Here is a 10984-nt window from a genome sequence, read left to right as displayed (position 1 = left end):
GATCTGGGGAACCGGGTTTGATTCCCCACTCCTTGGGCTAGTCGCAGTCCTGTTAGATATTCTCACAGAGCAGTTTCTCTCAGAGCTCTCTTAGCCCCTCCTACTCACAGGGTGCCTGTTGTGGGGAGAGGAAGGGAAGGTGATTGCAAGCTCCTTTGAGACTTTTTTGGGCCGTTAAAATTGGGATATAAAAACTAAAAGTCTTCTTCTTCAGTGCATGAAGAGATGAAGGAGGAGCCAGATATCCTGGGCTCTCTGTTGAAAGGCCTTGGACCTTGCCAGTCACAGCAGAGATTTGTTCAGAAATTATCCCAATTTATTTCCTAGCTTCCTGGTTCCACCTGGTGGCTAACTGTTGTAGTTGGCACGTTCCAGCCTCACACCAAAGGCCACATCCTGTTCCTTCCCCCCCCCCCATGTCTCTGAGAAGAGGGGGGAGGGAGGGGCAGCTTCTGTGGGCAAGTTACCTGCCCCACCAGCGTGCTCCTGAAATGACCACTGGTGCGCATTCTGCACAGTCTGTGAGTCTGCGGCCTGCAGGTGCTGGAGTGGGAGAACAGAGAACAAGCAGGCCGGAGGGGAAAGAAACTGGTTGGTGACAGAGGAGAGGAAGAGAGAATAAACGGATCTTTTTCATAAGCAAATAGACAGGTAGGCAAGCAGACAAGCAGAGGGGAAGGAAGGAAGGAAGGAAGGAAGGAAGGAAGGAAGGAAGGAAGGAAGGAAGGAAGGAAGGAAGGAAGGAAGGAAGGAAGGAAGGAAGGAAGGAAGGAAGGAAGGAAGGAAGGAAGGAAGGAAGGAAGGAAGGGAGAGCCAAAGTGTGTGAACTTTAGAAAGGAAATCCGGGACCAACACCTGTATCAAGGTGGGCTTCCAATCCCTGTCCAGCTGTCCATGAGTTGAATGTAACACGGGAAGGATGCAAGTGCAGCAAGGGATTGGGACCACAGATCAGGTACAGACCACCAGGTAAGAGCCCCCTCTCTCATGCCCACCCACCCATAGCCCCCACCCAGTCACAATCCCCCTCTGCCCTCTAGCTCCCCTCACAGGCTGCCAGGGGAATTGCATCACAAACCTTCCTGCTGGGAGCAGCCCCCTACCTGCCTGCCCCCCCCCGGGCCTGCCGCCTCAGCAGACCCCCAGAGAGCTGCCAGGCAGAGGGGTGGGGATGTCGGGATCAGCCAGCCGGCTGCTGGCCCTGTCGCCTCTCCCATGGGGGAGCCCAGCTTCTCTTGCCACCCGCCTTCCGATGGGTGCTGCCTCAACTTCCCCGAAACCATCGCCATCTTGGTAGCTCTGATCATCGTGGTGCAATTGGCGCTCAAGTTGGCCTCCGTGGTGAGGGCGGGCTGCGGGCAGAGGGCGGGGGGGGCTGTGAGGAGCGGGCAGGGCAGGGCAGGGCAGAGCGTACGGGGGGGGGGGCTGGCTTCGATTGGCCCCTGGGGGGGAGGTGTGAATGGAGATGCCAACCGAGGTGGGGTCATTATTTCACCTCCATCCTGCCTTTCTCCCCAAAGGCGACCGAAGCGGCTTAAATTGTTTCCATCCCCTCCTCACAACAATCCTGCGAGGCAGAGTGGGTTGGGGGGGTGCAAGTGGCCCCCCAGCAAGCCAGTCCTGAGCAGCCCGGGATGGCCCCTCATCTCCTGGCTACAGAGGTGGATACCTGGAGAAAAGAAAAGGGCTGCTTCTGTGGGTGGACTCTGTGCCCCGTGCCTGCCTGCAGTCCCCGTCCTCCCCAGTCTCCTGACCCAGAACTGGCAACCCCCACTGGGAGGCACCCTGGGGTGGGCCCAGACTGGCCAGCTGCAGGCACCAGCTGTGGCAATCCTGATGTCTCTCTCTCTGTCTGTCTCTGTCTCTCTCCCCAGATCTGCTATTATCTCTGGTACCTCGTCGGGGTCATGTTTGGAATGGTGGTTGTTCGGGGTGAGTTAAGGATGCCTGCCTTGTATGCATCAGGCACGAGGAACAGGCGCTTTATATTTCCCTTCACACTGTCTTGCTCCGGGTTACTTATTTTCAAAGGGCCAAAACTTACTGGGACGCGTCGTGGCTTCCTTCCAAACATTTTGGGAACAAGCAGGTTGCCCCACGAGGTTTACCAGCCTAAAGGTAGAGTCAGCTCTTCTCCTGGCAATCCACGGATCTCTAGACAGCCATGGAGCCCAGGAGGAACAGAACTCCTGCAAGCCGCTCTAGGAGTCCTCTTTCTTCTGTGGTAAGAGGGCAGAGACCGGGAAGGACTCTCACCTGCCAAGGCACTGAAGGCCAGAGGCCGGGCGGGGACTGGGCGAGGCCAGAAAGGGTGTTTGCGGGTGCCATTTCCGGAGGTTTCAGAACCAATTATCTCCTTAATACTGAAAAACCAGAAGAGGGTTTGGGGAGTGGCATATATTTTGGATCAAAGGTCATACAGAACACAGTCGCCAGCTCCAAGTTGGGACATTCCTTGAGATTTGGGGCGTGGGACCTCAGCAACATTTAATGCCCCAGAGGTCAGCCTCCAAAGCAGCCGTTCCCTCCAGGGGGACGGATTTCGGTGGGCTGGAGCTGGAGGAGCTGACCTTTGACCTGGAGAGGACATCCGAGGACGTGACATCACACATCTCCCTAAACTCCGCCTGTCCCAGGCACTACCCCAAGTCTCCAAGGGTCTGAGGCGGCTCTGCAGCAGGTGTCCATGGGGGAGCCAGTCCAAGGTCACCGGATGCCCTCCCCTCCCCCCAGCCGGAAATCAGCCCCTGTGTGTAGAAACAAGCTCCCCTGGAGAAAATGAGTGGAAAGGGATGACATCTAGGGACCTACGCCCCACTGAGGCCCCTCTTCTGCCCAGACCCGGCCCGCCCTAGGCTCCCCCCCCCCCAACGCTCCAGAAATACCCAAACCTGGAGTTGCCAGCCGGAAGCCGCAGTCCTGCCAATATCCTGGCCTCCTGTTTCCCATCACCGTTCAGAAGGTTTCCTGCCCCCTTCCCCCTTCCTCTTGCAGCCACGGAGAAGCCAAGTCGCACCATCTCCAAGAGGAGGAAGAGCTACGGCACCAAGATGAAGCCGTCGTTAAGCTGGTCAGAGGACGAGGTCCCCCACCGGCGCCGACGGAAGGAGAGCCGCTCGCCCAGCCGCCGCTGCCTGCACTGCACGCTGGAGCCCCTGAAGGTCACCATGAACCTGCAGAACGACAACGTCCCCTACCGGGCGGGCCGCCACTCCTACCCGGGCTACCCGCCCTCCCTGCCGCCACGCTACTACCAGTACGAACGCGAGGGCCGGCTGCGGCCACGACGGGCCTCCGCCCCTTCTGCGTACGCCGCCCGTTACAGGGACACCGGTGTCGGCTCCTCGGACCCCATTTTGGGTGCCAGCAGGGGCAACACCCCGGAGCGGCGGAGCACGGTTGCGGGGACAGAGATGGCCCCTCGTCAGCACGCCGGAGAAGCCCAATATCACTCCATGGGGACCGGGCCGGACGCCGAGCCCACGGGGAGGAGGTCCCGCTCCCGCCGACCGGCCAAAGTCTACATCTACCCGGTACACCCCCAGACGCCCCCCGGGAGCCGGTCTACCAGCCCCGAACGACCTTCCCGCCGCCACCGCCGTCGCCGCCGGGCCATCACCAGCAGCCTGGAAGACCAGGAGGCGCCAGAGCCACGAACTCCATCCCGGAGATCTCGGGACGCCGAACAGCAGACAGCTTCGCCAGCGGCCCTGCGTTACCACGCAGGCAGCACCGACATCACCCAGGGGCAGGGGCCGACAGAGCCCCCCACGGGGAAGCCCCGCTACTACTGGTCAGACCAAGTGTCCGGAGCAGATTGGGTGTACCAGCCCGTGAAATAGGGCGGCCCAGAAGTGACTGACAACTGGCCCGTTAATAAAACAAGCAGTCCCGCCATATGTCTGTCTGCAGGGTGGTCGGTTGTGCTTCCACACACACACACACACACACACGGCCACCTAGGGGAGTCCTGGGAGATCAGCTGGGGGGCACCCAGTAGGGGCTTCGTGGTGGAGGCCCCAGAGCGCTGGAAATCTCTGCCCGCCCCTTCTGCTGCTGTCCTCCACCGGTGGGTGAAAGTTCTGGGGGAGGAAGGAGGGATGACTGCGTGGATGCCTTTGGGTGGAAGCCACGGGGTCAGTCCTTGAAATGGGGACCCCCCCCCAGGAAGGCCTTGCAGAGGAGGGCCCTGGCTAACTGCCTGGCCTTGCAGGGGTCATTTCACACCAGCACACATAATGGGATTTGTTAAAACACGTGTCTGCTCGACCAGTAGCCCCCTTGGGCGTGAGGAGGGGCTTCAGTGGGCGTCCACCCTGCAAAGCAGCCATTTCCTCCAGCGGAACTGACCTCTGTGGTCGTAGGGTCGCCAACCTCCAGGTGGTGGCGGGGGAAATCTGGGATCCCATCTGATCTCCAGGCCGCAGAGATCACCTGGGGGAAATGGCCGCTTTGCGAGATGGAGGTTAAGGCTTTCTTTCCCACCGAAACCTTCCCCTCCCCCCCCCCCCCGAATCTACAGGTATTCCCCAATTCTGGGGGGTCTCCAGGCCCCACCCGGAGGTTAGCAACCAATGCTGCACAGAGTCAATTATTCTTAGTTCCCACGAAGGAAAAGGCTCGCCCTTGCTTCTGTCTGCTCGAGCGCTGCCGGCGCGGATCCGGAGCAGCCCCGGAGTGCCTCCGCGTGAACACCCTCCGTAGGGGCGCTTTAAAAACTACATTTCCCAAGAGTCATTGGGAAGAGCGACGGAAAGACTACCTTTCCCATGGTTCCTGAGGCTCCCTGGGTGGGTGTGGCCCTTGGCCAGGTAACCTCAGGTGAGTGGGCTGAGAGTCAGAGTCTTCCGGCCTCGGGCGCCTGGCTTTCCCGCACCGCTGCCCAGGCAGGGGAGGGGTCTGCCTCACCCCCTGCCCAAGCAGCCCGCAGGTGGCCCGGTGGGTGGGTGGGAGGGGGCGCGGGATGGCTGCGCCGCCCCCGAAGCCCGCCCCGGCCAAGCCGCTGACCGACCTGGACTTCCACTCGGGCGCCCGCATCGAGGAACTCACGCAGCTCATCCAGGAGTGCCACGCCCGGGGCCCCGGCGCCCGCGAGGGGCCCCACCTGCACCGCGCCAAGGACGCCGTCTTCTCCCTCCTGGGTGAGCGGGGGCTCGGGGGGGGGCAGCGGGCGGCACCCTTGCGTGGCCCTCCCTCCTGGGCTCAGGGGTGGCCGGGGCGGCCTCGGGGGGCCCCCACCGGACTAATCTGCCGCCCGGAACCGGCTCCTGCAGCACCAGGGATGGTCCCCAGGGTGGGGGTCTGTCCCCTGCGGTCGGTCCCTCGGGGTGGGTTTCCCGGAGGGAGGGAGGGAGTCAGTGCCGTCAGTCCAGAGGCCGGGAGACCCAGCAGCCCTCCCCTCGGGAGCGTAGAAGCCCAGAGAGAGCAGAAGCGGAGCAGCCGAAGTGGCCCCGCACCCCGGGAGGGAACCGACATGACGGCGTCGGATTCACCAGACGCCCTTGGGGGAAATCCTGGAATCTGTCCCTGCGCAGAGGACACTCCGCTCTGCGTCTCTCCGCCCCAGTCTCCTGGGGAGGTAGGAAGTCCGGGCTGTGGGTGGCCGTCTGACAGCGAAGGCGGAACTGAGGTAATTCTGGCTGGGAAGGCCGGTGTGCTGAAAGACATCCCGTATCACACTTTGGGTGGGGTTCAGCTCGTTGGCAGTTTCAGTATGCAGAGGAGGGGAAGCACCAGGTTGCTTAATGGCTAAAGCAGGTATTTTATTCAGAAGAGAAACAATTCTGCATAGAAAGAGGAGAGGAGAGACCTAACTAGCTAGCTAGCTGTTGTCTGTAGGCATTCTTCTATTCCACAACCATTCTGGAGGCAAGCAGTGTGCTCAAAGAGTGCTCAGGAGGAGATAATTTGGTAATTGTCAGGAGTTGCTATCCTGTGTATGCTAAATGCACATCCCCTCTGATGCCCCCTGCAGCCCCCTTTATAGGCCTCTCAGTTATGCACCCTGCAGAGCTTGCAGTAGACTGGACCCAGCATTACGCAGCAGGTTAAGGCAGAAGAAGAAATCTTTCTTCCGACGCAGTCTAACCTGACCGTCTGGATGAATGCCAGGGCAACTTCAGGACTAGACTACCTCGACACACTCTGCCTAGGTCTCCCCCCGGAGTCGACACAGCTCAGTTATACTCTACAACTAGTGGGGAGCAGGCATATTCCTCCCCTAATGCTGTCACTCCATGGCCAGCCCAGAAGTTACTGGATTCCATTCAGGCAGCTTCCCTGGCCTTAGTCCTTCCTTCCTTCCTCCCTCCCTCCCTCCCTTAGCCCTGAGTCCTATTCCCCTTCCTTCCTTCCTTCCTTCCTTCCTTCCTTCCTTCCTTCCTTCCTTCCTTCCTTCCTTCCTTCCTTCCTTCCTTCCTTCCTTCCTTCCTTCCTTCCTTCCTTCCTTCCTCTCTGCCTCTGCCCCTTTGCTCCGCCACAGGAGTTTCACTCGGGACACCCAAAGCTGCCTCAATCCTGAATCAGGCCCTTGACCCATCAAGGGCAGTAGGGACGTCTCGAACGGGCAGCAGCCCCCCTCCAGGGCCTCAGGCGGGGGTCTTTCCCATCCTCTGCTGCCTGAACCTGGGTCCTTTGGCGTGGCCCGCAGAGGCTCCTCCACCGAGCCACAGGCCCTTCCCTTCTGCTCACCTGAGCAGGGACATGTTGTGGGCAAGCTCAGCCACTGGCCGCACGCATGCCTCCTGTCCAGCCGTCTAGATCTGCCTGCCTGCTGAGGTCAGCGAGATGCCTTCTCTGCTGGCATTCCAGAAGCCACGCCAAAGCCACGTATCCAGGGGGCTGCAGCAAAATGCTTCAGAAAAGTGCTCGGGGAGAGCGGGGGGGGGGCTGTGTGCTACATTACGTTGCTGTGGGCAGATTCCGATTGTCTGTTGCGGTACGTGTTACCCTCCTATCTGGTGTCTGCATCTGAAACAAAGCAAAAGCGTCAACAAAAAAGGTTCTGCTTCAGATTTCTGCTGGGTTTCGGATTTCTGCTGCCCGGATCCTATTGCTTGTTTTTAAAAATTGGATGTGGTTTGGTGGGTGTGGCCTCCCCCTGGGAGCCTCCGTGGGAAAGGCAGGCAAGGAGCCAGGCCAGTAAACGAAATAAATCAGGGCCGTGGGGAACAACCTGCCGTGGGCAACCAACCCCATTGAAATGACCCAGTGGAAAGGTGGGTGCTGTTTATTTCCGCGCAGCTGGCAGGAGAGGGGGAACCTCCCCTCAGGATCCCGGCAGAGTCCCAGGCTCAGATTCCCACTTCTGCCAGGGGGGCTTGCCGGGGGATCACACTCTCACAGCCTCGCCTACCTTACAGGGTTGCTGTGAGGCTAAAATAGAAGGGACAGATGCAAACCATTGTTGGTTCCCATATGGGAGAAAGACGAGATGTAATTAAAGAAGAGAAGCACAAGAGCTGTTTTCTTGCACCCGGCTTTTCAGTACCTGAAGGAGAACACAAATGGCTGACCATGACCTTCTCTTCCTCTCCCCACCACAGACAGGTGGGGCTGAGGGAGCTCTGAGAGAACTGAGACCACCTCAAGGTCCCCCGCTGGCTGCATGGGAAGGAGGAGGAGGCAGGAATCAACCTCCCCCCTGTCCTCTTGAGTGACACAGATCCATGGGTGTCACAATGGGGCTGGAGGGGGGGGGGCTGGAAGCATAATGAGCCTGCAGAAAGAGGTCCAGTGCAGAATTGGCCAGAGTTTGGGGGAAGCAGAGGGGCGGATGGATGGATGGACGGATGGACGGATGGGCTGGCCAAGACGAGGTGGAGACGGGACTCCGAGCTCTGCTTCAAGGGGGTGAGAGAAGCTCTCCCTGTCAGATCCCTTTCCGAGCAGATCCCTTTCCGAGCAGCTGGCCACCGTCCTTTGCCCTCCTTTGGCCAGGGATTGGGTGGGAGCGGGGAGTCCTCCACCCGCCCATGGCTTTTTTCGCGTCCTCAGGCCCTTGTGTGTTGTCTCCCCGCCGCTGCATGCAGGTGTGGTCCAGAGCGCTGATGGGAGGCTCCCGGCAGTCAACCGCTACCTGCTCCTCTCTGGAGGGGTCCAGCAAGGCACCGTGGATGTGGACCTGGGGGTCCCCCAGCACTTTGCTCCCGGGGGAGACTATGACGTGGACTTCACCCTCCTGGTGCCGATTCTGCACGCAGCTGGGGTCCCCGTCACCTTGGACATGGAGCAGACCCTCCCCGGCCACGCCCGCTTCAGCCTCCGGCCCTTTGAGGCCACCACGCTCCAGCGCTGGTCTGACTGCTGCCCGGGAGATGAGGCCTACCTGTCTGCCGAGCTGGTCTCCGCCTGGTTCGCCCGCTCCTTCTCCGCTGCCGCCAAAGGGGCACGAGTGAAGAGCCGGGGCTGCGTCACGTCCGCGGTGGTCTCCGTGGGACACTGCCGAGTCCTCTATGACCTCGTCCCAGTCGTGGCCTTCCGGGGGTGGCCGGAAGTGGCCCGGCCGTGGCTGACGCAGGCCCATTTCTGGGACGGCAAGCTGAGGGACGAGGACGTGGCGGGGGCCTTCTACCTCTTGCCGGCCGCCTCGGGGGGCTGCTCCTGGCGCCTGGCCTTCGCCACCAGCGAGCTTTCTCTCCGCAAGCTTCTGCCCCAGCCGCTGCTCCGGGCCTCCTGGGCGGCCACGGCTGTCCTCGGCCGCCTCCTCCCCGAGGGCTTTGGGCCTTACCACCTCTTCACCCTGGTGCTCCGGGCCTGCGAGCGGCTGCCCACCAGCTACCTGGGCCGGGAGGAGAACGCGGCACACGTCTGGCTGGGCCTGCTGGACGACCTCTTGGCCTGCTTGGTCCACCGGCACCTTCCGCACTACTTCCTCCCCCAGTGGAACGTCCTAGAAGGCCTTTCCCCGCGGGACGCAGAGCACCTGGCTCGGGAGCTGGTCAGAGTGAGGGCCGATCCTTCCAAGCACCTCCGCCAGGCCGTGGAGGAGGCCAAAGAAGCCAAGAGATTAGCCAAAGCCTTGCGAAACCAGAGTTCCTCTGCAGAGGGCCCCTAGAGCCTCCCCAGAGGCAGAAGGGCCTTGGATGCCACCGCTCTGGTCTGGGCCAGTGTGGACTTTGGAGGGCCTTTGTGGGCCACAGAATTGGCGGGGAGGTGGGAGGCAGAATGCCAGGACCCTGTTCTCCCGGGGGGAGAGGTTGGGCAGATGGGCAGCCCGACCGACGGGCGTCTCCTCTCCCCACAACCACTGCAGCGGCCTTCAGGGCCTGGCCCACAGGGGCTCTTAGAGGGAGCCCCCAGACCTTCCATCGGTGCCTTAAACTGACCATCCCCTGCCAAACCCAACCTGCCCCCTCAGTGTCCAGTGGGGTCTCTGGAGTCCTCCACATTCCCAGTCTGCCAGGCCCAAACAGAGTTGTGCCAAAGTTGCCCGTGTTGCTGACTGCAGCAGGGGCTCTGGGGGGTCTCCAGCCGGGCCTGAGAGGGGGGGGACAACCTCTGCCAAATGTGGACAAGCTGAAGGCCCGGCTGCGGGGGTCCCCTGACGTTGAAGCAATAACCAGAGCGCGGAGAAGGCTCGGCTGCAGCTCCCTCGTGAAATCGAGAGCTGGATTTGAAGGCTGCTCTTCTGAGGGGAGCCATGCTGGGGGAAAGGGGGGAAAGAATCGTGAGGCTGTTTTTATTCCATGGTAATGAGATCCTTTGGGGGGACCACCGAGCGCTCTCCACCTATTGCAAGAGATGCTATTAAATGATGACTTTAGAGTGCAAAGCAAAAACTCTTGTTTGGCCCTTACTTTGGGAGGGGGGGGAGAGATGAAGGGGGGGGGAAGAGACGGTGGACCACGGAGGAAAAAGCCCCCCCTTAAAGAGGAAAGGGGATTCCCATGGTTTTGAAATACACATGTGCGTCAGGCTGTCCTGCAGGGGGCACCAGCTGCACACTTAATGCCACTTTTCCTTTGTAGCCTTGGAAAAAGTTGGGGAACTGGCAAGCAATTCCAAGCAGCCTGCCTGGTCTGTTAAAAAAAAAAAATACCCCAAAAGCGTCAGGGGGGCAAAACCTAAACAAGGGTCAAAGTGGCCAGTGGACCACAGAGCTCCTCAGAAACTTAAGCAGGGCTTCCAAACCTCAACCAAAATGGGGAGTGGGGAAGGTAATGAGATCATAGCCACAGTGTCTGCTAAAATCTTAAAATGCAATGGGGGGGGGGGGCTCAACAAAGCCTCTGTTTCCCCCAGCAACAGGGATTGAAGGCAGCCTGGAGAACTTCCCCCGCAGAGGAATGGCGTGGCTCTGCTGAAGCTGAGAGCTCTGGCAGAGCTGCTCTGTGAGGACAGCTCTAATAGGACTGTGACTAGCCCAAGGTCACCCAGCTGGCTGCATGTGGAGGAGCGGGGAATCCAGATCTGCTGCCATATTCCTCTGCTCCCCACTTGAGGAGAGACGCCTCCTTTAAACAGCGGCCATTAGACAGATGGGGGGGCCTGTACTTAGTTCCGGCGCACGTGGGAAATGATCGTCAGCCGATGGCAAGAAGAGCGAGGGGCATGGGCAGACGCCAGGGACACGGAGAGACACCAATAGTAAGTCTCAGCTCTGCTCTCAACCTGATCTCCCCTGATCTCTGACTAAGCGATCCCCCACAGACAGCAGCCCCATAGCAGAGGCTGGTCTTACGTAGGGCAGAGAGATCTCTGCCAGAGGGCAGCAGGGCAAAGGATGGCCCTGCAGACACCGCTTGACCTCTGCCCCCCCTGCAAGCAGTGCCCTGTGGGGAGACACGTCACCCCGGTCACAGGCCCAGCACCGTGGCAGCAACCCAAGCCCCCCTCGCGATGTTGGCAGCCTCTGGGCAGAGCCAGGGCAGCTCCCGAAATTGCAACCATCTCTCCAGTTGACAGATCCCTCCCTCCCTCCCCTCCACAGGCTCCACCCCACAGGCTCAACCCCTGAATCTCCCCGAGTGGGTCAACCCAGAGC

The 10984-nt window shown here is 60.5% G+C and overlaps 2 protein-coding genes across 3 annotated transcripts; both read left to right on the top strand.

Moving 5' to 3' along the window:
* Window positions 1–1115: 1115 nt before the first annotated feature.
* On the top strand, window positions 1116–3899 carry LOC143825011 (uncharacterized). Its single transcript, XM_077312914.1, has 3 exons — window positions 1116–1341; window positions 1875–1932; window positions 2995–3899. Exons 1-3 carry the CDS (start codon window positions 1216–1218, stop codon window positions 3840–3842), a joined length of 1032 nt encoding a protein of 343 aa, XP_077169029.1. The 5' UTR covers window positions 1116–1215; the 3' UTR covers window positions 3843–3899.
* An 898-nt stretch (window positions 3900–4797) lies between these two features.
* Window positions 4798–9779, top strand: TMEM102 (transmembrane protein 102). 2 transcript variants are annotated; one of them, XM_077314868.1, is made up of 2 exons: window positions 4798–5141; window positions 8031–9779. In XM_077314868.1, exons 1-2 carry the CDS (start codon window positions 4964–4966, stop codon window positions 9053–9055), a joined length of 1203 nt encoding a protein of 400 aa, XP_077170983.1. In that variant the 5' UTR covers window positions 4798–4963; the 3' UTR covers window positions 9056–9779. The 2 variants fall into 2 exon arrangements, with proteins under 2 accessions (XP_077170983.1, XP_077170984.1); XM_077314869.1 differs by lacking the exon at window positions 4798–5141 and adding an exon at window positions 6906–7851.
* Window positions 9780–10984: the final 1205 nt, after the last annotated feature.

Source organism: Paroedura picta, chromosome 16 (assembly GCF_049243985.1).
Source record: "Paroedura picta isolate Pp20150507F chromosome 16, Ppicta_v3.0, whole genome shotgun sequence".
NCBI lineage: Eukaryota > Metazoa > Chordata > Lepidosauria > Squamata > Gekkonidae > Paroedura > Paroedura picta.
This window is presented reverse-complemented; position numbering and strand designations above follow the sequence as displayed.